General features: G+C 40.6%; 1 protein-coding gene and 1 pseudogene across 3 annotated transcripts in view; one reads left to right on the top strand and one right to left on the bottom strand.

Annotated features, from left to right (window-relative positions):
* Positions 1 to 25,629, top strand: part of Cse1l (chromosome segregation 1 like) — a 49,830-nt gene extending 24,201 nt beyond the window's left edge. For all 3 annotated transcript variants that reach the window (XM_059261931.1, XM_059261932.1, XM_059261933.1), the window contains exons 7-25: positions 1,083 to 1,190; positions 3,325 to 3,417; positions 5,952 to 6,119; positions 6,223 to 6,352; positions 7,274 to 7,339; positions 8,335 to 8,537; positions 9,228 to 9,312; positions 11,122 to 11,183; positions 13,482 to 13,618; positions 14,657 to 14,760; positions 16,230 to 16,327; positions 18,387 to 18,537; positions 18,656 to 18,864; positions 19,409 to 19,506; positions 19,603 to 19,688; positions 20,061 to 20,142; positions 21,447 to 21,593; positions 23,603 to 23,834; positions 25,036 to 25,629. In XM_059261931.1, coding sequence (XP_059117914.1) covers positions 1,083 to 1,190; positions 3,325 to 3,417; positions 5,952 to 6,119; positions 6,223 to 6,352; positions 7,274 to 7,339; positions 8,335 to 8,537; positions 9,228 to 9,312; positions 11,122 to 11,183; positions 13,482 to 13,618; positions 14,657 to 14,760; positions 16,230 to 16,327; positions 18,387 to 18,537; positions 18,656 to 18,864; positions 19,409 to 19,506; positions 19,603 to 19,688; positions 20,061 to 20,142; positions 21,447 to 21,593; positions 23,603 to 23,834; positions 25,036 to 25,125 — 2,349 coding nt within the window. In that variant the 3' untranslated portion in view covers positions 25,126 to 25,629. The remainder of the gene's footprint in view (positions 1 to 1,082; positions 1,191 to 3,324; positions 3,418 to 5,951; positions 6,120 to 6,222; positions 6,353 to 7,273; positions 7,340 to 8,334; positions 8,538 to 9,227; positions 9,313 to 11,121; positions 11,184 to 13,481; positions 13,619 to 14,656; positions 14,761 to 16,229; positions 16,328 to 18,386; positions 18,538 to 18,655; positions 18,865 to 19,408; positions 19,507 to 19,602; positions 19,689 to 20,060; positions 20,143 to 21,446; positions 21,594 to 23,602; positions 23,835 to 25,035) is intronic.
* LOC131909971 (large ribosomal subunit protein eL36-like) lies at positions 10,295 to 10,610 on the bottom strand (annotated as a pseudogene).
* Positions 25,630 to 26,503: the final 874 nt, after the last annotated feature.

Consider the following 26,503-nt stretch of genomic DNA (forward strand, 5'->3'; position numbering starts at 1 on the left):
TCTGTAGACCAAGCTGGTCTCAAACAAAAGAGATCCACCAGCCTTTGGGTCCAGGAGTTAGAAGTTAGATGCCACTACATTTTTCCTCCCAGGATCTCACTATGTAGCCCTGGCAGGCCTAGAACCTAGCATGTAGACCAAATTGGCCTTGAACTTAGTGACTCACCTGTACTCTTTGAATGCTGGCATTAAAGGTGTGAGGTATACTACACTTGGCTCTTGTTTATTTTTTTGTTAAGATAGTCTCTTATAGTTCAGGCTATCCTTGAACTTATTATGTAATGATGACCTTGAACTTCCGGCAATCCTGGGTTTACCTTCCAAGTAGCTAGGTTACATGCATGCACTGCGCCCAACAAGGTTTTTATGTGTTGCTGAAGGTCAAACTCTTGGCTTCGTGCATGTCTTTGATCTACCTCCATCCGACGTGTGCACCCCCCCCCCCCAAGTATTTTTGTTACTAGGTCTGATGTAGCTCATGTGTCCCTTGAACCTTGGAATCCTTCTGCTTGTACTTGGATCACAGGCTTGCTCAACCACACCCAGCTGTAACTCAGCACTAGAGTAATATTCCTTATGAGCATAAGGAATATTGCTGGGTTCTATGCAGATCTCTGGCCTCCCAACCCCATTACTGTGTTTTTGCTTTGTACTACTCATGTAGAATCTCATACTCAAAAGTAGAGACATGCAGAACATTATGTACACAAACGCATTGCTGCAGTTAGGATAATGTTCAGTTGGAAATGATCTAAATACCAAAGGGTAGAAGAATTTCTTAATGAGTTCATGTGGAAATGCTTTTTGTTTAGTATTCATGTATGTGTACATAGGTAATGAAAAGATGCTCAGAGTGTTCAAATTTGGACTCTTCAGTAGTGCTTGCTGTTACAGTCAAATTAAAAATACATACTTTAAACTTATTTTTCAGAATCTCTTTAAGTGAATAAATGCTACTATTTAAAGGCCTCATTTGGAGAAGAAATTTGAGTAGTCTCAGCATAGTACAAGGCTATGTCACTAAGCTCAGCATGCTGGCTTTTATGAGACACTAAAACTGTGTTCCTAAATTCCTTTCCAAGGCTACCATTGAATTGTGCAGTACCCATGCAAATGATGCCTCTGCCCTGAGGATTCTTTTTTCTTCTTTGATCTTGATCTCAAAATTGTTCTATAGTTTAAACTTTCAGGTAAGTTTCACTTGGTTTCTTGTTTTTGGTTCTCTCTCTCTTAACTTTAAATATACATTCCACCTGGCAAGACTGCTTTTCTGAACCTTTTTTCATGTTTTGTTTTATAGGGATTTTTTCCCTCTCTATTCTTTACACATCCACAGGGTTGTATTTACTAGTGTTTGGAGGTGGTGGTAATTGGGGAAAGGCTACATTCTGTGTATCCAGTGAAGCTGCGTCAGAGCCTTTTCCCTCTCGTGGGTCTACAGTGAATATACTGTTAGCACACTGTGAAGATAATCCTAAGAAGCTCTATTTATGTAAATAAACAAGAGGAAGACCTCAAAAATCATAATATTTTAAAATTGGGGGTTGGAGAGATGGCTTGACATCAGAACTGAAATTTTAGACAATTGTGAGTTGCTTTATGGGTACTGGGAACCGAAAATCCCTTAGTCATCTCTTCAGCATCTCCCCCCACTCCTCCTGCCCCAACCTTTTTTTAAATCATTACAGAATTAGATTTCTGAATGCCAGTAAGATAGCTCAACATGTCAAGGTACTTCTTTGAATTTGACCCCCAGGATACACATGGTGGAAGGAGAAGGCCAACTCCTGAACATCTTCTAACCTCTGTGTCTGCTGTGCCTATGTATGAACATGTCTGCACACAGAGAAAAAAATAATACATAATACATAAATGTGATTTTTAATTTTTAAAGGATTTTGTTTTGTTTTTTGTTTTGGTTTTTTGAGACAGGGTTTCTTTGTGTAGCTTTGTGCCTTTCCTGGAACTTGCTTTGTAGACCAGGCTGGCCTCGAACTCACAGAGATCTGCCTGGCTCTGCCTCCCGAGTGCTGGGATTAAAGGCGTGCGCCACCACCGCCCGGCAAAGATTTTTTTTTTTATGTGTATGTGTGAATGTATGCCAAGTGTGTATGGGTGCCTGTGGATGCCAGAAGTGGGCTGGAGTTACAGGTGGTTGAGAATCACCATGTGGGTGCTAGGGCCCAGACTTAGGTGTTCTGAAAGAGCAGCAGGTGTTCTTAACCACTGAGCCATCTTATTGTAGGCTTGTGAGAAAGGGGGGCGCTCTGACAGGAATAAAAACCAAAGACATGTCAGAGGAAATTCTGGGGACCACTACATTACAGCAGGGGATGTCTATCATGCTGGTTACGAAGATACCATCTCCAGTTATTCCTTATACTCTTTTAGAAAAAAAATTATCTGTTTATTATTTTTATTTATTGTGTGTCTGAGGATGTGCCACGTGTGTGGATGCCTGTACAGGTCAGAAAAGGGCTTTGTTTGGATCCCCTAGAACTGGAGTTGCAGGTGTTTGGGACTCACCACATGGGTGTTGGGACCCAAACTCTGATCTTTCTGAGAGCAGCACATGCTCTTAATCTCTTGAGTTTCTCTTCAGCTTTCTTCAAGTTTCTTTTTCTGTGTGTATACACACATATGCTGTGTGTCCTGTTCTTGATGCAAAGATTTTTGAATCAGAGCTTCAGAACAAGGAAGGGTATTAACTGATGCACATACATGTGCCAAAATAGAGGAACCAGGTTTGGCCTTTGTACTCTGTATTCTGTGCCTATTCTTACACTCAGAACATGACAGTATTTGCAGTTGGGGTGGGGCCTTCACCAAAGGAAATTGCATTTTTATTAGATAAAGGTGACACATTTCTCCAAACAATAGACCCCATATATGTGTTGAACTGGATAGCAAAATCCTTAAGTGAGTACTACTGCGTTTTTGTGGTTATCATTTTGTTTTGTTTTGCTTTTATTTGAAAAATAAGCTTGAGTTGTCACCGCTGGGAAGCCCAGTGCTTCAGAAGACAGTATTGTACTATGCTAGAGAAAATCAGCAACTGTACAGGAGGTCAGAGTCTGGACTGCTGGTCGTTTTACAAGAAGCTCAGTAGCTGGAAGGGAATGGGGGGGCGTGTTGGTAATGAGTGTGATTTTCGAAGGCTTATCAAAGTAGGACAGACATCAGACTATCAGACTGATTATACAGCTGCCACAGTCACAGAAGAAGCAGAATCACTTGAGCCTATAGACATGAGCAAATGTATGTCTTAGTGGGAAAATTGATTAATCTATTCAGTTTAATCAAAAGTCTATGGTTATCCTTCAGGATCTCCCTGAATTCTTTGAAGATAATATGGAAACTTGGATGAACAATTTTCATACCCTCTTGACATTGGATAATAAGCTCCTACAGACTGATGTAAGTATTTAAAATATTGTCAAAGTCTTTTTCCTTCATTAAGAATTATTTTGGGGGCTGCTCAGAGGTTAAGAGCACTGGCTGTTCAATTCCCAGCAACCACATGGTGGGTTACACCCATCTATAATGAGATCTGGTGCCTTTTTCTGGCATGCAGGCATGCATGCAGACAGAAACACTGTACATAATAAATAAATCTTTTAAAAAAAAAAAGAATTATTTTGGTGTATAGATAAAATGCAATGTTGGAATGTTTGCTTGGCATGAGTGGGCCCTGGGTTCAAAACAGCACCAAAAATAATTAGTCTGAAGACTTACTTACTGTTATATTGTTAATAGATAAAATTCCACAAATGTAAGAAATATTTGACTATGTGATATGTAGGAAATTTCTTACCGTTACGGGCCTACCTTCCTATAATCCCAGTACTGTCAGAGATTGAGAGTATTGTGTCAGAGTTCAGTGTCATTCGGGTTTGAGGCCACCCTGGATTATGAGACTGTCTCATGGGAAAAAAGGAGGAGTAGAGAGAGCTTGCAAGATAGCTCAGCAGATAATAACACACGTTGCCATGCTTGATGCTTTTCCCCCCTTTGAAGCAGGGTTTCTCTGTGTAGCCTGGGTTGTCCTGGAACTCGCTTGTAGACCTGGCTAGCCTTGAACTCAACGTACATTTGTCTCTTGCTTCCCAAGTGCAGGGATTAAAAGCGTACTTCACCATTCCCGACTTAATAGTTTATTGTTTATTTATTTTCTGGCATGAATTTGTACAGTTCATAAGGGCTGAGAAATGTCCAATTCATATACTGTGGAGGAAATAGTATGTGGAGGAAATATTGCTTCATACAGTTGATCAAAAATGTTCCCAGAGTCACTCAGGTTTGGACTCAAATCATGAGGGGCACAACAAGGAGAGACTGTACTAGTCAGTTTCAATGCAGTTGGTGAACTCAACTTAATGTTATATCAATCAAAATATTTTATGTGTGTTAGTGGTTGCCTGCATTCAGTATATGCACCACATTCGTGTAGTGCTTGCAGAGGCCAGAAGAAGATGTTAGATACCCTGGAACTGGAGTTGACAGTGGTTATGAAGTTCTGTGTGGATACTGGGAACTGAACCCAGGGCTGCAAGAGAAGCAAGTGCTCCTAGCTTTTTATCCTGTTTCCCCTGCTGTTTAATATTTTATAGCAAAGTATTATTCACACAATTCTTAGTGTTAATTTGTTTGGAAATGGGGCATTACACATTTTAGTATACTTATTAATAAAATGATAATCCTTTGTGGGGCAGCAGCATAATATTAAAATTGGGGTGCACTGGTGTGATTGCTTCATGGTTAAGAGCACCAGCTGCTCTTACAGAGAACATATGTTTAGTTCCCAGTACCCACATGCTGGCTTACAACCATCTGCTACTCCACTTCCAGGGGAATCCAATGCTCTCTTCTGGTCTCCACTGGCACCAGGCACACATGTGATACACAGGCATACATACAGGCAAAATACCTATGTACGTAAAACTTGAAAATAGTAAGATAGTTTTTAAAAGCCCATGTTACAGAAAGTATGATATATGATTATTATTATTGTTCAAGCTTCTATAGGATTATTTTTCTGTTTTAGATTTTAAATTTTATTTTATATGTGTATATGTTTTGCTTACACATACAAATGTGTATCGTGTACATCCTGGAATTGATGGTTGTGAATTGCCATGTGGCTTCTAGGAATTGATCTGGGTCCTCAGCAGGAATGGGAAGTGTTCTTTGGTTGGTTGGTTGGTTGGTTGGTTGGTTGGTTGGTTGGTTTTTCGAGACAGGGTTTCTCTGTAGTTTTGGAACCTCTCCTGGAACTCGCTTTGTAGACCAGGCTGGCCTTGAACTCATAGAGATCCTCCTGGCTGTGCCTCCTGAGTGCTAGGATTACAGGCGTGCGCCACCACCGCCTGGCTGAGAAGTGTTCTAATCACTGAGATGTTTCTCTAGTCTCCAGATATTTTTTTAATCTTATATTTGAAATGCTTCATTATCAGCAATAAGGAGAAAAGGCTTTACTCAACTCAATTTGTGAAAATCTATCTAGGTGTTATTATGCTTGCCTAATATTCAAGTACTTGGGATGTTAAGGTCAAAGGATCATTAGTTTGAGGCTCACCTAGGACATGTTGAAAGACTTCATTTTTAATAGAGGAACAGGCCATGGTGGCGCATGCCTTTAGGAGTCAGGTGCAGGCAGATCTCTGTGAGTTTGAGGACTACCTAGTCTACAGACTAGTTCTAGGTCAGGCAGGGCTACATGGAGAAACTTTGTCTTGAAAACCTAAAAGTTGGAGAGTGTTGAGTTACTGTCAGTGATTAATAAATAATGTTTTTCATCACTTGTTTGAAAACCTTGCATAGATTGATGGTAGCACAAATGCAGTGCAATAATTGGTTTGGATTTAAATTTTAAGATGCCTATGCCTGAATTTTAGCTTCTCTCCTTCCTTTAAAAGCTGTATGTTTGAGTTTTGTCTTTTCTTTCATGTGAGGATGAAGAGGAAGCAGGCTTACTGGAGCTTTTAAAATCTCAGATTTGTGATAATGCTGCTCTCTATGCACAAAAGTATGATGAAGAATTTCAGCGGTACCTGCCTCGTTTTGTCACGGCCATCTGGAATTTACTAGTTACAACAGGTCAAGAGGTTAAATATGATTTGGTAAGATGATGGTAGAGACAGGATATATTCCTTCCATGTTTATTTCATACCAAAAAATTAGTTTTGCTTTTAAATGTATTCTTATTTTTGTGTTTTGTTTCAGTTGGTAAGTAATGCAATTCAATTTCTGGCTTCAGTTTGCGAAAGACCTCATTATAAGAATCTGTTTGAGGACCAGAACACGCTGACAAGTATCTGTGAAAAGGTTATTGTGCCTAACATGGAATTTAGAGGTAATTATGGCAAAATGGAAAGTGCTTTCAGGGGAGTAAAAGCTATTCTTCAAAGTGTACAAACGGGGGGGGGGGGGGGACTAGGCATGAGACACTCCCCTTTCCTGTTGTTTTAATGGTGTTTAACATCAATTTATTAAAATGTCTTCTAATTGTAAGATTTCATTTTTTTTTAAACTACTAGATATTTATTACCTGGTTTTTAAACCAAGGTAGAAAATGTAACAGCTGTGAAATGATTGTTACTATGATTGTGTGTGTGGTGGTGATGGTGTTTCTTTTATTTAAAAAAAAGTAAAGTGAGAAATCATCTCAAATTCATGAAATTGTTTAATTTTAGAATTGTAACTACTTGTAATGTTTCACTAAGATAAATAAGGAGTTTTGAAAACAGCTGACCTGAAGATAGATGCCTGCCTTGTCTGTTTAAAGTGGAGCCTGTGTTTCTTCTCTCTGTTAGGAAGGTGGGGGTTGGGTTGTGTGTTACCAGGGCACCCAGTGCTGCTCAGGGCTCAGCTGCGACAGCAGGGAAGCTAAGGGGACTTGGTTTCATTTGGGAGTTCTCCAGCCACATCTGAAGGACAGATCTTTATTCTGATAATGTCTGCTATACTTATGTTTATCAATGAAATGTTTTATCAAATAATAGTGAATGCAGTTATGTTTTGTTGTAATGTACTTACTAACAAAATAGAAGGTATTCTTAGAATGATGCCTAAACTTTTGAATGTTGGGGGTGATCGTGGAGTTTAGGAAACCTACTCTTTATTACAACTATGTTTTGCCTAATACTGGAGTGTTTGCTGCGGAAGTCCTAGTGGAAGAATACTTATAAAACAGCAGCAGTTCTGATGCTCAGGTGTAGAGTATGATGATGTGTGTTCTCTGGAGGCTGTCTGAAAGAATCAACTTTTTCTGTAGCTGCTGATGAAGAAGCGTTTGAAGATAATTCTGAGGAGTACATAAGAAGGGATTTGGAAGGCTCTGGTATGTATTTGGGTTTTTTAGTTACTAGTTACCTAGCAAGCCATTTTTAAGGCTTTTTTTCTAATAAATGTGGGAAATGGCTAATAGTATAATTTTAGCTTTTATTAAGAATGTTTTCGGGCTGGAGAGATGGCTCAGTGGTTAAGAGCACCGACTGCTGTTCAATTCCCAGCAAGCACATGGTGGCTCACAACCACTGTAATGAGATCTGGTGCCCTCTTCTGGCCTGCAGGGACACATGCAGACAGAACACTATACATAATAAATAAATAAATCTTTTTTAAAAAAAGAATGTTTTCCGGGGTTGGGGATTTAGCTCAGTGGTAGACCGCTTGCCTAGCAAGCGCAAGGCCCTCGGTTCGGTCCTCGGTTCTGGGGAAAAAAAAAAAATGTTTTCCTTCTCTAACCCCAACCCTTGTGTCTGTCTCCTTCCTCTCTCTCGCTCCCTCTTCCTCTTTCACACTTGTATATACACACAAATAATTTTTAAAAAGTATAAAGTGATCAAGGAAGACACTCAACGTTGACTTCTAGCCTATACACACTAAAAATACTTGTGCATGCACAGGAACGCATACATAGGCTCCAAAGCTACACAGAGAACCCCTGTCTCAAAAAACAAAAAAAAAAGTTTGAGGTGATCCTCAGCTACACAGCAAGTTTGAATCCATTCCGTGCTATATATAAGTAACCCTGTATCAAAAAATCCAGTTCTTAGTAGAGCCCTTACATCGGTACATTGATTACCTGGCTTCAGTCCTCATCAAAAAGCAAAAAAAAAAGTCTTAAACCTTTTGTCTTTTCAAAATATTCTTTATAGGATTTATGATATTATAACCACTTTAGGTGCGTTCTCATTTAGTGTTTTTTTTTTTTTTTTTTTTATAGGAAAAAAGTGGGTTCAGTGGGTTCTTTTTGTTGTGCTGCTGACAGTTTCTTAGAAACTGGACTGGTTGCTTCTTTTTTCCAAGATACATTTTCTTTCAATTTTATAGATATTGATACTAGACGCAGGGCTGCTTGTGATCTTGTACGAGGATTATGCAAATTTTTTGAAGGTCCTGTGACAGGAATCTTCTCTGGTTATGTTAATTCTATGCTCCAGGAATATGCAAAAAATCCATCTGTCAACTGGAAACACAAAGATGCAGCCATTTACCTTGTCACATCTTTGGCATCAAAAGCCCAAACACAGAAGGTAAATCTTTTCTTGTTGGTTTTATTTCTGGAACATCTTGGCAACCACAGGACTTATAAAGAAATAATGTATTTCTGCTAATGCAGACTGTTGCTCTTAATATACTCTTCCACCAAGCTTCATGTGGATGAACTGAGTGCTAACCTCTTTGTCCATGCTGCCTCATTACCTCAGCAGAGACTATCTATAAAATATGATTAACATTTACTGTCTTAAGACAGTTTTATTTTTTATCTAAGAACTTGGGTATTGAAGGGTTCATCTCTGGGCTGAAGAGATAATACCAGCACTCCAGACTAGAGAATTGTGAGCTCAAGACCATCAGAGCTACATAGTGAGACCCTGGCTCAAAAACAAAAAAGAAAAAATACAATGGAGAGATGGCTTTGTGGTGAAGTGCACTGGCTATTTTTCCAGAGGACGTGGGTTCAGATTCTGTCACCTGCACCTGCATGGTTCATAGCCATTTGTAACTAACTCCACCAGTTGCATGGGACCAAACACCCTCTTCTGGGCTCCTCAGGCACCTGACATGCATGTGGGGCACAGACATACAGGAAGGCAACATTCATACTCAAAAACGGGATTTTTTTTTAAAGTGTTCATCTCCACTTTTGATGTGGCTTTCTAAAATTGCTTAAATTTCTAATCCTATATGCAGATATTTTGTGTTATTTTACTTTCTTTCAGCATGGAATTACACAAGCCAATGAACTTGTAAACCTAACTGAATTTTTTGTGAATCACATACTTCCTGATTTAAAGTCTAATAATGGTGAGTTTTGTAAAATTGTTTCTTTTCTATAACTTACAATGTTATACCTTCTGTTTTTGCTGCAGTGGTATGGCAGAAGTCAAGGGCTTTGTGTCTGTGTTACTGTAATTTTCAAAGAGGTAGTAATGATACGGTTTCCTCATCTCCTGTCTATGTAAAATTAACCTGACAATACTTTTTTTTTTTTTTTAAGAAGAAACTCGTAGTAAGGCAATAGACTGAAACTCAGCTTTGTTATCCTGGAATATTCTTATTTTTATACTTTTTCATATAAGAAGGAAAAGAAAGTAAAATAAAGTAAATGTTCTAAGATGGGGTGGTGAACATCTTTAGTCCTAGCACATATTTAAATGCAGGAAAAACAAACACTAAATAAAAATTTTAGCCAGTCATGGTGGCACGTGCCTTTAATCTCAACACCCATGAGACACCTGGTCTCTGAGTTCTAGGCCAGACTGATCTAGACAGTGAGTTCCAGGATAGCTACAGCGACATAGTGAGACACTGTCTCAAAAAAAAAAAAAAAAAGCAAGTAGTTAATTAAAGTAAAAATAAAACTTCTTAATTGTATTGCAAAATAAAAATTTAAAAAAAAATAAAATAAAAAAATAAACTTCTCACCCACGTATGGTACCAGGTGTAGTGAGTTATGTTTATAATCCCAGTATTTTCAAGGCTGAGGCAGGAAAATAGGACTTTATAGACTTCTAAAGAAAGTAACAGGACAAGTTCAACCCCGGATGGGGATGGATCATATTCTGTCTCTCAAAATGACAAAGAAAAAAATCAAATTTAGTTTCAAAGTATGTGAAATTGATAAGAAAAGTTTCCTATGTTTGAGTGTGCTGATGTAAATTGAGATAATTCCTTAAATTTTTTTTTCCTTAAATTTTTTTGATAAAAGGTATGTACATAATCAGGCATGGTGGAGCATACTTTTTTTTTTTTTGGTGGCACCCACATTTATGGGGAGTGAAGGTCATCAGTCCTTCTTGGCTGCTGCCTTCCTCATGGCCGACAGCACATTGGTCAGCTCTTCTTGCTTCCTCTTGGCCAAGATGTACATGCCCACCCTCTTCTTGACAAACTTGATCACGAGCTTGGCCTTGGAAACCTTGAGCAGCTCTGTGGCGCACCACTCAGGGTGCCAAGCCACATAACTCCTAGATCATGTCCTGCAAGAACTTGGTGTGGTTGGTGAGGTCCCTGAGACACTGGCTGTGTCTTGCCTTGCTGATGTTCTTCGTCACCTTGTAGTCATTGCTGAGGCTCACAGACATGGGGTAGTGTAGGGCCATCCATGGCTGCTGCTCTGCTATGACAGCCTCGACAGGAAGAACAGTGTCACACAGAAACCCTGGAATATCTCTGGAGCATGCCTTTAATTCCAGTACGCAGAGGCAGAGGCAGGCAGATTTATGTGAGTTTGTGGCCAGCCTGGTCTATATGTATATCAAGTTGCAGGCTAGGCAGAGCTACACAGTGAAAGTGTATATACACACAGGTTCAGCAATAGTCTGATAAGCTAGCTTCTGTTCGGCCATTGTCCAGCTGGCTTTATGATTATCAACAGCTGGCCGGTATTTTATCATCACCAATTTGTTTTTCTTTCACTAGAGGAATTGAAAGCAAATCCCAACTGATTGAAGTGAGTTCAGAACAGCTTAATTGTTGGGACACTGACATACATTGCGCAGCAACCAAACTCCACTCACTTGACCAGTAGTAGCTCCATTATTTAAGCTCTGATGTCACTGATTTGTGAGTAATCTTATGTAATTGTGTTTTTGTTTTTTGTTTTTTTAATAGTGAATGAGTTTCCTGTTCTTAAAGCTGATGGTATCAAATATATTATGATTTTTAGGAATCAAGTAAGTAGTGCTTTTTCCCCACCTGGCATTTAATAGTTTTATGTAGCAGCTTCTCCAGTCTACTGTGTAATCAGTATTTGACATCTGCATCTAACTGAAAAATCCTCTTTAGTAACCGGTATTCCAGATGATGCTTAATTTCCCTTAAATGTCTTGTCTTTCTCCCCTTCTTATCCTGAGAATTGAACCCATGGACTCACATGCTAAGCAAGTGTTTTAATGTGTTGGTCTCTGTAACAGTAGTATCTTGTTCCTCTAGTCTCTATTTCTATTTTGAAGTAACACATTCATTTGGGGTAGATGGGCATGCAGCAGCACAGATACAGAGGCAAGAGGACAGCTGGCTGGGGGAGTCCTCTCCTTCCTCCATGTGGATGGAATATCAGGCATGGCTGCAAGCTCCTTTACCCAAAAGTTGATCTGTATTTTGATCTTGTTGATGCTGGGGGCTGGACTGAATGTAGTATCTCAAGAGAGGAGAAATACATTCTAAGTAGTATTTTGTTTCATTCCATTAGAACAGACACAATGACAGCTGTCCACTTTAGACATAGCATGTTATCAGGTGAAGTAAAAGTACTGTCATCATTCATTTTTTAATAGCATTTTAATCTTTTGAGATACATTTGGAATAATCTTTAATTTACTCTTTCAAAACATATACCCTCATGATTCATCAGTTTACAGAAAACAATCACTTGGCTGAACGGTGGCGCACGCCTTTAATCCCAGCACTCAGGAGGCAGAGGCAGGCGGATCTCTTGTGAGTTTGAGGTCAGCCTAGTCTACAGAGCGAGATTCAGGACAGGCACCAAAACTACATGGAGAAACTTTCTCTCCAAAACAAACCAATAAATAAATAAACAAACAAATAAATAGAAGACACTCTCTTGTAGGGTTACACACGCAGGCTTTAGTGTGTTTTAGCTACTTGTTTTAACTACATGGAGAAACCCTCTCTCAAAAACAAACCAATAAATAAATAGAAAACACTCTCGTAGGGTTACACATGCAGGCTTTAGGGTGTTTTAGCTGACTGTTTTTGGCCGACCAGCCTCTTCCATCTAGGTTTCTTTGTCTTCTTGACATAGACTCTATGGCCTTTGAGAGTTTTTCTCAAATGACAAGATGTTTCATGTTCATCTTGTACTTTTCCTGCCTAGACCTGATTAGCCTCTCTCAAAGGTTGAAATTTTATTTAGAGACCACTGTCTGAAGCCAGGAATGGTTGCCTATATCTGTAATCCCAGGACTCAAGAGCCTGAGAGGCAAAAGCAGGATGGGTCTCCTTGAGTAAGGCCCATACCAGCCAAGGTTCCTTAAGATATTCTGTCTCAAACAAACAGAAGCTTAGAAAAGACTGCCAAATGGTTCCAGCAATAGTGCTAGTGAGGTGACAGTGTGTCTAGGCTTTTTCACAGGGAGAATTGGAAAGGGAATAAATTCACCTTAAGATCATTTTTTCCCCTTGTTTTGGGTTGTTTTGTCTTTACAACAGTGTCCTGATATATGCCCAGACTGGCCTGGGACTTAATATGAGACCACATTGGCCTTACTTTCCGATACTCCTTCCAGGAATTATAAATATGCACCATTATACTCAGCTTTTATGTAACTTTAATGATATTCTATTTATACTTCTTTAATTTACCCTAAAATGTAAGTATATGACTTCAAAATAACTGCCAGTTTTCTGTAAAGTAAGACAACTGAATGCAGTTTATTAGTGGTCTTGAAACAAAATGTTAGATTTATTTTACTATTTTATGTGTATGAGTGTTTTGCCTACAATGTTTGTGTAGACCACATGTATGCCTGGTACCCTTGGCGGTCAGAAGTGGGGCATCACATTCTTTGGTATTGATGTTACAGATGGTTGTGAGCCACCATGTGGGTGCTAGAAATTACCCAGGTCTTCTGCTCTTAACTGCTGAGCCATATTTCTAGCCCTTATCTGTGGTGTTTATACCCGTAGCAGATTATTAGATACTTCAAGGATAAAGGCACCTGTGGCCAAGCCAGGCACCCTGAGTTCAATTCTGAAAACCCTATAAGAGCTGTCTCCGGCAAGCTGTGCTGTCACCTCCACAGGCCATCCCAAGCACGCACACAAATAAAAAATCTTTTTTATAATTAGTGGGAATTGAACCATTCAAGTTTTACTTTCCTAACAATATATCCTTTTACAGTACAACAGAGCAGGGGTGGTGGTGGGGATGCTGTTTTTAATGTCAGGACACCCCATTGCCTTTTATTGAGTAATGTTGGATTTAGAAGATGTGTTGATGTGTTTTTCAGGTACCTAAAGAGCACCTTTTAGTCTCTATTCCTCTCTTGATTAGTCATCTGCAGGCTGAGAGTATTGTTGTCCATACTTATGCTGCACACGCTCTCGAAAGGCTGTTTACTATGAGAGGACCAAACAATGCCACTCTGTAAGTATTTGATTTCTGATTCATCCCTGTACTTTTTAGCTTGGGGCAGAGGGTAAACCTTACTGGTTTGAGATGTCTCTGGATATTTCATAATCTCATTAGTATTTAGAAAAACTTACATGTGTAATTTTTATTCTTTTACTTTCTCTTATTCCAAAAGGGTATAAGGCAACTTATCAAATAGACTCATTGTGATAATGAATTAGAGCAAAGGAAAATAACAGTAGTAAGGTTATTGAAAACTGGTGTGTCAGAGGGCCTTGTATAATGAAGTGGCTACAAGTTTTATTTGGAGTTTTCTAGCAGCCAAAGGAGAGAGGGAAACGTAGAGACTGAGTATTCAGTGTCTGTGAGATTGAGAATAAAGCAGAGGGCAGCTCAGTGTGTGTAGCAGCCTGTCTCTGCAGTGGCTCCTGACCACTTCTTTCTTGTTCCAGCTCATACATATGGTTCCGTTGAGTGAGTCATTCTTCTGTGCCAAGAAAGTAGCTCTTGTGGCCTGAGGAGGATGAATGCAGAGGAGGGGTCTGCATGTTTTAGGCCATTTCCCAGTGTTATTCCTTGAAACCAAGCTCTAGTTAAGACATGGAACACACTCTTAGGCTCCGTTCTTCACCCAGCCTTGAGCACAGACTCTCTCAGTGGTCGGTCACTCAGGATGAAATGTCCTGTGGGCTGTCTTCAGGCCCAGATGGGAATGTAGAGAGCACATGCTGCCCTTCCCAGAGAAGAAGGTGTCTGAAACCTTCCTGATTGTGGGTGCTGTTCTCCATGGTGGTAGATAGGAGCCAAGAAGACTACAGGTTCAGATGGTGCTGAGTTTACCTGGTGTGTTATTTCTTCAGTTATGCTTGACCTTGTGTGCCTAGTTAGGAATTTAACATGAGCACATGTTAGCAGTTACCAGTGTGGCCACCAGTTCTCAGTGGTGAGAGAGGCTGGTTTTATGCCAAGAAGTGTGCTGCAGTAGGTGCCTAGGGCTCCCCAGTGAAAAACTCCCCAGTTGGCAGTGACTGAAAGCTGTTTTTTCATCCATAGTTTTACAGCTGCAGAAATCGCACCGTTTGTTGAGATTCTGCTAACAAACCTTTTCAAAGCTCTCACACTTCCTGGCTCTTCAGAAAATGAATATATTATGAAAGGTAGGCCGATTCCTTGGTGTCCAGACCATAACTAAGTATCAACCCTCAGATTATAAGGTAAACACTCTGTAGTTCTACATCAGCTGCCATACTTGAAGAACCAGAGACTGTCTGTCAAAAAAAAAAAAAAAAAAAAGAGTTTTGGGGGTTGTTTGTTTTTTTAAGTACAATATATATTACTTTGTTAACTAACAATTTTTCAAAAGTGTTTTACTTTAGGTTGATGAAATTCTACTCCTTGTGGTAAAAAATGTAGCAAAATTTAATTTTTCTTTTCCTAGAGTTACTTTCAGAGGGCAAAGATCAGCTCAGGTAATAGTCTCTGTAGGTATGTTCTGCTGAGTGTAAAGCCCAGGTCCTGCTTCATGCCTCCTCCTAGGGACACTGGTACCAATAGTGGTCTGCCATGTGCTGCCATAGGAGAGTCTGCCTTTCTCACTGTCACATCTCAGAGGTCTCATTGTTCTCTGGATCAAGACTTGTGTTTACCAGAGGAGCTCCCTAATCTTCCAGGTCCCATCAGGACTTTTGGGGTGTATATATGTGTCTTTACATCAAGCTGTGTATTTGTGGGTTTCAACACCATGAGGACAGCAAAGTGATCTATGGTCTTTGTTACTGTGTTCCTAGTGTGCACGGTACCTTACCTTCTCAATAAATATTGTCACATCCTCTGCCTTAACTCAGGCTGTGTTGAGATGAGTCTTTGTTCAGGTAGAGGAAACGTCTTGCCCACATCTTGGAGTCAAGAGACATGAGGTTCTGTTGCTTGGGACTAGCATTTGGTAGCAGGCCTTTTTATTAAACACTGACTCTGGAAATGAATCTACATAATGATAATACTCTTTTATTCAGCGTACCAATATGTGCCTCTCCTGTTCCTCATGTTTTTAGGCACCTGTTGATGTGCAAAGTTTTTACAGTATGGACTACTCTATACATTTAGCTTTTGAATGTCTTTAAGGAGATCCGTAGCTGATGTTTTCTCTTAGTTTCCTGTGAGGTGAGCTGAGACTGTGTTTATTCTAGATCTTGGCTAAAAGTTCTGCTAGTGTTTTCTAGTTGAAAAACCATAAGCTAGAGGTCTGTTCTCAGACTGTTCTGGTTCGCTGCCCTCGCCACCCCGCTGCCCCTTCTTCCTCCTCTGTCTGCTCCTTCCTGTCGAGTACTGTGTTGTTGTCCCTTCTTGAATTCTTTGTCTGCTCCTTCCTGTCGAGTACTGTGTTGTTGTCCCTTCTTGAATTCTTGGAGCCCTGGTCTTTTAAAGTGCGTTAGTAGTCTTCCCCTCCTGAGTGTTGCCAGCCTTTAGCCTGATATAAAAGGAAAGGAAACGTTGGTAAGTGGAGGAAGGTATATAGGGGATATTTAAGCCTCTTAGACTTTTATTTGATGAATTAGTGGCCTTTCCCTCCAATCACTTTTATTTTAATGATTAACTAAACTGTTTGTGCTGTTTTTATATTTTACAGCTATCATGAGAAGTTTCTCCCTCCTGCAAGAAGCCATAATCCCCTATATCCCTACTCTGATCACTCAGCTCACACAGAAGCTCTTAGCTGTTAGTAAGGTAACAGCCAGTTAAGAATGAGGTTGCATTTTAAAAAACATTTGCTGTGTTTGTGTGTATGTGGGTGTACTCACACTACGACATGTGTGTGGAGGTGAGAGGACAACTTATATCATGTTGGTTCCAGGGATTGAACTCACATTGTCATGCTTGTCAGCAAGTGCCTTTGCCCTGCTGAGCCGTCTTACCAGCCCATGGGATTGCCTTTTAACTTCCTGTGAACTGTTTGGGCTCACAGCCCTTTGGCACCAGGCCAGGTGTTGTTGGAGGTCTGTGCATTCTTCTGGCCTCATGTTGGCATGCTTTTATGGAAGTATGGGGACATACATTAGGTTGGAAATGTACCACCACATTTTAAGTGTAGGCTTAGAAGCCAATATATGTTTTTGTTCTCATAACAAAATTGACATACTCATTGTGAAATTAAGGAAGTGCATGATCCCGCTTCTATTTTAAGTGGGGTAAGAGAGGCTTTGCACTAATGGACATGAAAGATCTGGGCTTAGAAAATGACAGGCGTATGTGCCTCTTTTTCCTTACCCTTATTTCCATTAAATAAAGTTCTTTGGCCAAAAATTTTGCATTCCTATATAAACATGGATACTATATTTTTAAAATAAAGAGTTTAAGGGTGACAGAATTTTTCTTTTCTTTTTTTTGATGTAAGTTTTTGCTATATAGAGCAGGCTGACCTCAAACTCAGAGATTACCAGCCTGCCTTCATGGTACTAGGACTAAAGGCATGTGTTACCACACCTGGTAAGAATTTCTTTATATATGCATGATTTTGTTTATGCTCTGAAAATTATTTGAATTCATAAGAAGTAATGGAGTCGCTGGGTTATGATGGCTCATGCCTTTAATGCCAACACTCAGGAGGCAGAGGCAGCTTGGTCTCTTAAGTTTCAGGCCAGCCAGGATTACAGAGTGAGACCCTTTCTCTTAAAAAGTGAGCAAGTATTAGAGTTGGACAGCAGACTGATTATTTTCTACCTGCGTTCTTGGTGCAGAACTGCTTTGGGAGTTAAGAAAAGGAGAGAGAATAAAGCAGGGTTGTATGATGTCTCTCTCTCTCTCTCTCTCTCTCTCTCTCTCTCTGACTCTCTCTCTCTCTCTCTCTCTCTCTCTCTCTCTCTCTCTCTCTCACTCTTGCACGCACGCACACACGCTCCCTCCCTCCCTTCTGCTCTAGCCAGCTCATGGTGGCTTTCTAAGAGCTTTTGAGAAAATAGGAAGATTGCTATTATTGAGAGTCAGCAGCCTGTGCACACAGGCGTCAAGGTCTGGTAGAGCCGGAATGTGCTTTTCCCCCTGCCTACAGTGTGGCTCTCCTAGGATACATGGGCTTAAGACAGCTCCAGCTCCGACCTGGGGCCTGCAGCTTGCATAATCCAGATGGAACTGTGAAGGACCTAGCTAGCTAGCTAAGTGATAGAGCACTTCCCTAGAATGTGTGAAGCCCTGGGTTTCATTCCTAGCACTGCCACTCCCAAATAAATAAGCAAAAAACAAATAAGCACTTGTTTAGTTCTTTTTTTTTCTTTCTTAGTGGTGATTTACTTGTTTTTGTGTGTATGAGTGTTGCATGTCTGTGTGTCTGCACTGTGTGCATATCTGGTACCCTCCAAAGTCAGAGGAGGAGGGTTTCAGATCCCCCAGAACTGAAGTTTACACATAGATGTGAGCCACCACATGAGTGCTGGGAACAAAACTAGGTCCTCCGTATGAGCAGCCAGTGTTCTTAACCACTGAGTCATAGCTCCAGCCTTCTCACTTCTTAATTTTATTTTATTAAGATAGGGTCTCAATATGTAGCCCTGGCTCGCCTGGAACTAGCTATGTAGACCAGGTTTGCCCAGAGCTCAGAGAGTTCTGCCTGTCTCAGCCTCCCTAGTCCTAGTATTAGGATTAAAGGTATATTCTGTCATGCCTAGCATTGATGCTATTTTAAAAGGAGCGAACATCTCTTTTACCCGTTTTTTAGGAGGGTCTGGTGTGTTGATATATATGTAGTCACTTGGATTATTGAGATGGTATTTTGTTGGATTTATTGTTTCAGAATCCCAGCAAACCTCATTTTAATCACTACATGTTTGAAGCAATATGCTTGTCTATAAGAATAACCTGCAAAGCTAACCCTGCTGCTGTTGTGAATTTTGAGGAGGCTCTGTTCCTAGTGTTCACTGAAATCTTACAGAATGATGTGCAAGGTAAGCTGGCCGAAGTCTGTCCTAATGTGATGAGACTGTGGGTGGGTATAAAATGCTGCCCTGTACACCAAAGCCCTGAATGCCGCCAGTAACAGCTCTCTTTTGATTTCATCTACAGAATTTATCCCCTATGTCTTTCAAGTGATGTCTTTGCTTCTGGAAACACACAAAAATGATATCCCGTCTTCGTATATGGCCTTGTTTCCTCACCTCCTCCAGCCAGTGCTCTGGGAAAGAACAGGAAACATCCCTGCTCTAGTGAGGCTGCTCCAGGCGTTCCTAGAGCGAGGCTCAAGTACAATAGCAAGTGCCGCAGCTGACAAAATCGTGAGTCGGGATTTTTAAATGGCTTGAATTCTTGAGGAGCATTTTCAAAAACAAGGGGTGGCAGGTTTTTTAACTTTTTTCCTTAAAATCATTAAATTCAATAAAAAGAGATGTGATTAATAGGATTGGTAATGTATTCTTTATTGATACCAGATATTATTTGGTTATTATGTCTGTAGTGAAAAAATAAGAGCCAATAATTTAATTTCAAAGAAATAACTTTAATGGCTTATTATAGTAAGAGGGCACGTCATCTGTACCCCTTTTACAGTTCAAAAATAAGAGCTAGAAAAGACTGGACATGGTTGCACACAGATGTAATCCCAGCTTTGGGGAGATGGAGACAGGGGGATTAAAAGTTCAAAGTCATCCTTGGCTCCATGTAGCCTATGCTACATGATTCTCAATCCACCAGGAAGAACAAGAGTAAGGCTGGTTACATTGTTCAGTAGTGGCCACTTTCCCGGACAGCAGCCTATTGAAGCTGTACAGCAGTCGATCTCTGCCTCTTTGAATGCCCATTGTTTGATCTGCTTTTTTGCAGCCTGGGTTACTTGGTGTCTTCCAGAAGCTAATTGCATCCAAAGCAAACGATCACCAAGGCTTCTATCTTCTTAACAGCATAATAGAGCACATGCCTCCGTGAGTCACATTAACCCTCTGTGCTTTGAAGCAAAGATTATGTTATATGCTCATAAAAGACTGAGTTGATATGTGTGCTTCTCTTTGGTTCTTTAGTGAGTCAGTTGACCAGTATAGAAAGCAGATCTTCATTCTACTGTTCCAGAGACTGCAGAACTCCAAGACCACCAAGTTTATCAAGAGTAAGCACATCATTTGGAAATGCTTTGAGACTAAGTATTTTGAGACACTGGTGGTGGACAAGTCTTTGATCAGTCAAAAATGTTTAAAGTAAAATATCTGAAAAAAATGTGTGTACCTCAAACACTAACATAGTTTGAAATGCATTATGTTCCAAAGTTTAGTTTGTGTAAGTTTAGGGAGAGAAACACTTCTCAGTGGAAATATTAATGTGGAAATGCATAAAACTGTGATACAGACAAGGAAACCACTCTGTCTGGGGTGTCTTGGGAGGCAAGTGGTGAACTGATACATAGATTCCCCTGGCAGATTTTAAGAGAAATTCTTCAAATTTCAGTGAAGTCCACTATTAATACTCTGTGTTCTTTCCACAGGTTTCTTAGTGTTTATTAATTTATATTGCATTAAGTATGGGGCGTTAGCATTACAAGAGATATTTGATGGCATACAACCAAAGTAAGTTGTGACTTTGTAAGAAGAAAACTATGTGACATCTTTAGTATAAACCTGTGTGTGTGTGTGTGTGTGTGTGTGTGTGTGTGTGTGTGTTGGTGGCTTTGTTGTTCTGGTTTGGAAGCATTCCTGCACATAGAAAAGCTGATCATGTCCTCATTTCCGAAGTTTCTGTCTTCTGGCATTCTCCACGCAGATCAAGTGTCTACAATAAGACTCTCAGAAAAAAATAGGTCGGCTGGGCGATGGTGGTACACACCTTTAATTCTAGAACTTGGGAGGAAGAAACAGGTGGATATCTATGAGTTCAAGGCCAGAGTGAGTTCCAGGATAGACTCCAAAGCTGTAGAGAAACCTTGTCTTGAGAAACCCAAAAAACAAAAACAAAGAAGAGTAGCTGGTTGGCTGAACTGTGCAAGGGCAGCAGCAGCCTGATGATAGTGACAGCCTTGCGGTTGGTGAAGCTTGGTTCTGACTTCCATGGTAATTGTGTAGAGAACACTACCTTCAGTAGTGTGACCTTTAGGGCAGTGGGAGGTTAACAGAGAAGAGACAGAGGACAGCTGGTAAGGGGAAAATCATGTGAGAAAATATCCCAGAACAGTACAGATTGACTTTAGAAGTCAATTGTCTTGGAAAGCGGTACAAGAAAAAACAATTTCTAGTAGTAGGGGATTGTGGGGCTATCTCAAGCTCATGTGCTGCTCTTTAGCACCCTCTTCACGGTGAGTAAAACGTGTCTTCTTGGTGCAGGGCAGCAAAGACTCCACTTTTGATCTACTCTCTGTACTTAGAGTTTGAGACATAAAGAATAAGGATTTTGTATCATTTAGAATGTGAGAAGTTTTACTTCCAGCTGTTGTCAAGAACTCATATTCAAGGACTATCAAATGCACTGTTAGGATGGATGTGCTTACAGATGTTCAGTCAAATAAAGGTGGAGGCTTCTAATCCAGAAATGGCACACTGATCCTGCCAGTGCTGGGTGCTCTGGTTTTTGTATCTTAGCTATGTTTTTAATTTTTCAAAAATTTATTGAGCAACTTTTTCAAAAAAATTTTGACAATTTTTGAGTAACATTTTAAGCATACAATTCTTCCCACCTGCCCTACCCCCAAAAAGCTGCAAAGGTTTTGCTTAAGAGAGGGCTGATAGTAACCTAGCAGTGTCTAATCAAGATTGTCAGTTGAGACAATAGTACTTTATTTCATTCTTACAGAATCACTGAGTAGAAATAACATCTAGTTAGTTCACTAAGTATAATGCTTGTCTGATATTGAGTCGATTTGTTTTGCTTTTATTAATAGAATGTTTGGAATGGTTTTGGAAAAAATCATTATTCCAGAGATTCAGAAGGTATCTGGAAATGTGGAGAAAAAAATCTGTGCAGTTGGTATAACCAAATTACTCACTGAATGTCCGCCCATGATGGACACTGAGTACACCAAGCTATGGTGAGTACTCCCTTCTGAGTGTGGGGAAGTGTTTCCTCCTCTATGGCTGCAGAATTGACCAGCTTACTCTTGGAGGGTCGGGCAGACAAGACAATTGTGCTCTGATATTGGATGCTCCACTAGCACTGGTCAGTTTTAGCACGACGTGTAGACCTTTCTGAATTCATTGGTCGGTTTCCATCAGGGTCTCATACTGCAGTCCAAGCAATTCTACCTCAGACTACTAGTGCTAGTGGTAGATCTGGTTTTGATTTTTTTTTTTCCCCTTAAGATGTATTTATTTTATGTACATGAGTGCTCTATCTGCATGTACAACTTTATGTCAGAAGAGGGCATCAGATTTGGCTATAGATGGTTTTGAGCCACCATGTGGTTGCTGGGAATTGAACTCAGGACCTCTGGTCGAGCAGCCAGTGCTCTTAACCACTGAGCCATCTCTCCACTCCCCCTGGTTTTGATTCTTATTTTGTTTTATTTGGTTTGGGGACAGGGCTGCCTGACCTGGAACTCACAATATACACCAGGCTGGCTTTGAACGTGCACCACCACCTCCTGGCTCCGTCTTGATTCTTATTTCTAAGATTTATTTGTTTTTTGTTTTGTTTTTTTTTTTGGTTTTTTTTTTTTTTTTTAAAGATTTATTTATTTATTATGTATACAGCATGTATGACCAGAAAAGGGAGCCAGATCTCATTAGGTGGCTGTGAGCCACCATGTGGTTGCTGAGAATTGAACTCAGGACCTCTGGAAGAGCAGTCAGTGCTCTTAACCTCTGAGCCATCTCTCCAGCCCGTTTTTTTGGTTTTTTGAGACAGGGTTTCTCTATGTAGCTTTGCACCTTTCCTGGAACTCGCTTTGTAGACCAGGCTGGCCTCAAACTCACAGAGATTCGCCTGCCTCTGCCTCCCGAGTGCTGGGATTAAAGGCGTGCGCCACCACTACCCGGCAAGATTTATTTAATTATGTATATAAGTGCTGTATTGACATATGTGGCTGCATGACAGAAGAGCACAGCATATCCACTATAGATGGTTTAGAGCCACTGTGTGGGTGGTGGGAATTGAACTCAGGACCTCTGGAAGAGCAGCTGGTGCTCTTAACCTCTGAGCCATCTCTCCAACCCTAGCCAGCATCCTTAATTTTTAATTTGAAGGGAGATTTTTGTAGACTAAGGAGAGTCTAATCTAGAGGATCTCTGAGTCTATGACACAGGCTTCTGATACTTGTACCTCTTCCTTCAGAGTGATCCAGTTGCGATTATAGGCTTGCACCACTATACATAGTTTATGTTTCTTAGGAGTTTTCTGTTTTGTTTTGTCTTTGTATGTATGCATGTTCATGTGTGTATGAACATATACCTATCTGGATTCATTTGCACAACATCCAGAGTTGACCTCTGGGGTCTTCCTTACGCACACTTTATTTATTGAGGCTTGGTCTCTTGCTGAACCTGAAGCTTGCTGATACCACCAATGCTGCCATGCCAGCCTGTCTTTTATAAGAATTCTAGAATGGGGTTGGGATTCAGCTCAGTGTTTGAGCGCTTGGCCCTGGGTTCGGTCCTCAGCTCTGGGGGAAAAAAAAAATGAAGAATTCTAGAAATCAGACTCCATTTCTCACCCTTGTGTAACAAGCACTTTCTCCAATAATATATCTTCCTAGCCATTGCATTTTGGGACAGATTGTTACTATGTAGCATAAGCTAGTCTGGGAACCACAGCAATCTTCATGCCTCAAATTCCTGAATTCTGGGATTTCGGGAATAGACCACGGAGCCCTGTTGGACTCTTAAAAATAAGTTCCTGGCTGGGCGGTGATGGTGCACGCCTTTAATCCCAGCACTTGGGAGGCAGAGCCAGGCGGATCTCTGTGAGTTCAAGGCCAGGCCAGCCTGGGCTACCAAGTGAGTTCCAGGAAAGGCGCAAAGCTACACAGAGAAACCCTGTCTCGAAAAACCAAAAAAAATAAATAAATAAGTTCCTGTGTTTTTCTCTCCTTTTCCAATCCAGGACTCCTTTGTTGCAATCTCTCATTGGCCTTTTTGAGTTACCTGAAGATGACACCATTCCTGATGAAGAGCATTTTATTGACATAGAAGACACACCAGGATACCAGACTGCCTTCTCACAGCTAGCGTTTGCTGGTAAAAAAGAGCATGACCCCGTAGGTCAGATGGTGAACAACCCCAAAATCCATCTGGCACAGTCACTTCACAAACTGTCCACTGCCTGTCCGGGAAGGGTAAGTACCTGCCATCATGGACTCTGGTTCATGGGGGTGAGATTGGATGGTCAGGAGATCAGCCGCTGTTACACCTGTTTTCAGTGGGATTCTAGGGAAAGCTAAAGAATGAACTTTAAACACTGGAACATGCTGTGCGTGGTAGCTCACACCCTTAGTTCCAACACTTGGCAGAGGCAGGTGGATGGATCTCTTGAGTTTGAGGCCAGCCTGGTCTACAGATCTAGTTCCAAGACAGAAAAACCTGTCTTTAAAAAAAGAGAGAGAGAGAGAGAGAGAGAGAGAGAGAAAGAAAGCCTGTAACATACTCAAAAATTAATGAGTCATAGATTCAATCCAATACTGGCCTTTTAATTGCATTTAGGTAGTCTTTCAGAGTTTTTGTACTAGATGATAGTTTTTATTTTTCAGCTAAAATAATTACCAACATTTTATCAATTACTTGTTTTAATTTTTCACTCTAGCGAGTTTTAGAATAAGTACGCATAAGCCCTTAATTAGTCTTTGCTAACCAATAAAATTTTTTTGTCAAACATGGGGAGTAGGTGTATCCTTGCATTCCCAGCTTACTTAGATGGGTGGGTAGCTGTGAGTTTGAGGCTAACCTGGGATATGTAACAAGCTAGAAGAGCATGAAAACCTTTTTTCATCAGGCAATGTTGACATCCGCCTTTAATCCCAGAACTTGGGAGACAGAGGCAAGAGGATCTCTGTGAGTTCAAGGCCAGCCTGATCTTCAAAGCAGGTTTCAGGACATCAAGAGCTATTACAGAGAAACCCTGTTTAAACAACAACAACAAAAAACTTAATCTACCATAGCACCCCTAACAGTAATTCTTTATGAATCTACCGTGTGTCAGAGGGCATCCTTGGATTTTTCAGAGGCCATCTACCTTACTTTTTGAGACATTTATTTGTAGAGATCACAGGACTACTTGTCAGTTTTCTCTTTCCACTGGATGAGTCCTGGGGATCAAACTTGGGTAGTTATGCTGGGTGGCAGGTACCTGTACCCATACAAGTACCTTTTCTCACCTGCCCTAAACCTACCCATTTTGAAGGTATGAAGTCAGTTGAGTTATTACAACCTCCTGGGGTCAGGGACAGACTGACTGCCCTTCCCCCCATGGTGACAACATCCATTCAGGTCCCAGTTTGTGTGTGCACACAGAGCCTCCAACTCTGTGCTCTTCTTCTGTAGGTTCCCTCAATGGTGAGCACCAGCCTTAATGCAGAAGCACTGCAGTACCTTCAAGGCTACCTGCAAGCAGCCAGCGTGACCCTACTGTGAACTGCTGGGCTTCCCGACCCTGTGGGCCCAGGGTGGTTTCTTAGGAACCATGTGGACTCCTGAGCACAGCTCTGCTGAAACATCACATGCAGATTTCCAACCTCAATTGAATTTGTCACAAACTCCATCTTCCAGAGGATAGTAAATACTGCTACTATAAGCAAATGAGGCCATTTGTGTTGATCATCAACTGGTAAATTGTCTGGTTTGTGGCATAATGGGACAAGTATTTACAATGCCATGTATGGCCATGGTCTATGTTGAGCATTTGCACGGTTTGGATAATTTCAAATTTTTGGCAGACCTTGACTGTGGAAACGGAATTGTTTCTAAGCCCTTTGTTTTGAAGCTCGTATTTCTCTCGTCCTTTGTACTGTTGTCTGTTTCTTTAAGCTTTTATTGGAAATGTGAACAAGTAAAGAATCACTTGTCAACATGCCAAGCAGTGCACATTTTGTAGTTGAAGTCTGTAATCAGCAATAAAAACCCAAAGTGTGTATCTAAGAGCATCTTCAGGCCAGGATTTTGGTGCTTGATAAAAAGGAATTTCTTTAAACCTTTCTACTTTCCCCTCCAGACTCCATAAAATTCCTAATTTTTAAATCATTTAAACTCAGATTGGTGTTTTTTTGTTTTTGGTTTTTTTTTTCTTTTTTGACATACGCAAAGCAGCTGTTCATACAAATTTGGGGCTTGTCTACAAGAGCTTATTAGTCACTGTGAGAGGCTGTCTGGCGTCATAGGCTGGGTTAGAGTGAGGCCTGTGGGGCAGTGTAGGATTAGAGGGGCCACCTGTGGTTCCAGCTCCAGGGGACTGTCCATTTGTTGTACTTAACTTGGAATTTCCTGTGGACACAGGCTAAGCAACTCTTCTTTTTTTCTCTCTCTCTTCTTTCTTTCCTTCCTTCTTCCTTTCCATAGACACTATAGATGGCTTTTAGAAAATGATTTATTTTGCATTTGTTGTTTTATTGTATGCCCATGTCGGTTTTCTCCATGCGGCATCTGTGGATTGAACTCAGATTTTTCAAGTTTGGGAAGTGTTTGGTCATGCTGACCTATACCACCCCGTGTATACTTTTTTTTTTTAAAGACTTTAATGTTTGTTTCCTATACATGTTTTGTTACATGTCCTGGTCGGTTTCAAACAATTTTAAGTTTTTCTACCATCATATCTTTTTGTGTGTGCACCCCTTTGTGAATTAATGTATACCACATGTGTGCAGGTGCCTGATGAGGCCAGAAGAGGCTGTCAGATCTCCAGGAGTTGGAATAGCAGCCTGTGAGCATTGTTGTTTGGGTGCTGGGAACCAAACCCAGAACTTCTGAAAGGGCAGCCCCTGGTCCAACCACTGAACCTTCTCTCTAGCTCCCATCT

The sequence above is a fragment of the Peromyscus eremicus genome, chromosome 4, assembly GCF_949786415.1.
Source record: "Peromyscus eremicus chromosome 4, PerEre_H2_v1, whole genome shotgun sequence".
Classification (NCBI taxonomy): domain Eukaryota; kingdom Metazoa; phylum Chordata; class Mammalia; order Rodentia; family Cricetidae; genus Peromyscus; species Peromyscus eremicus.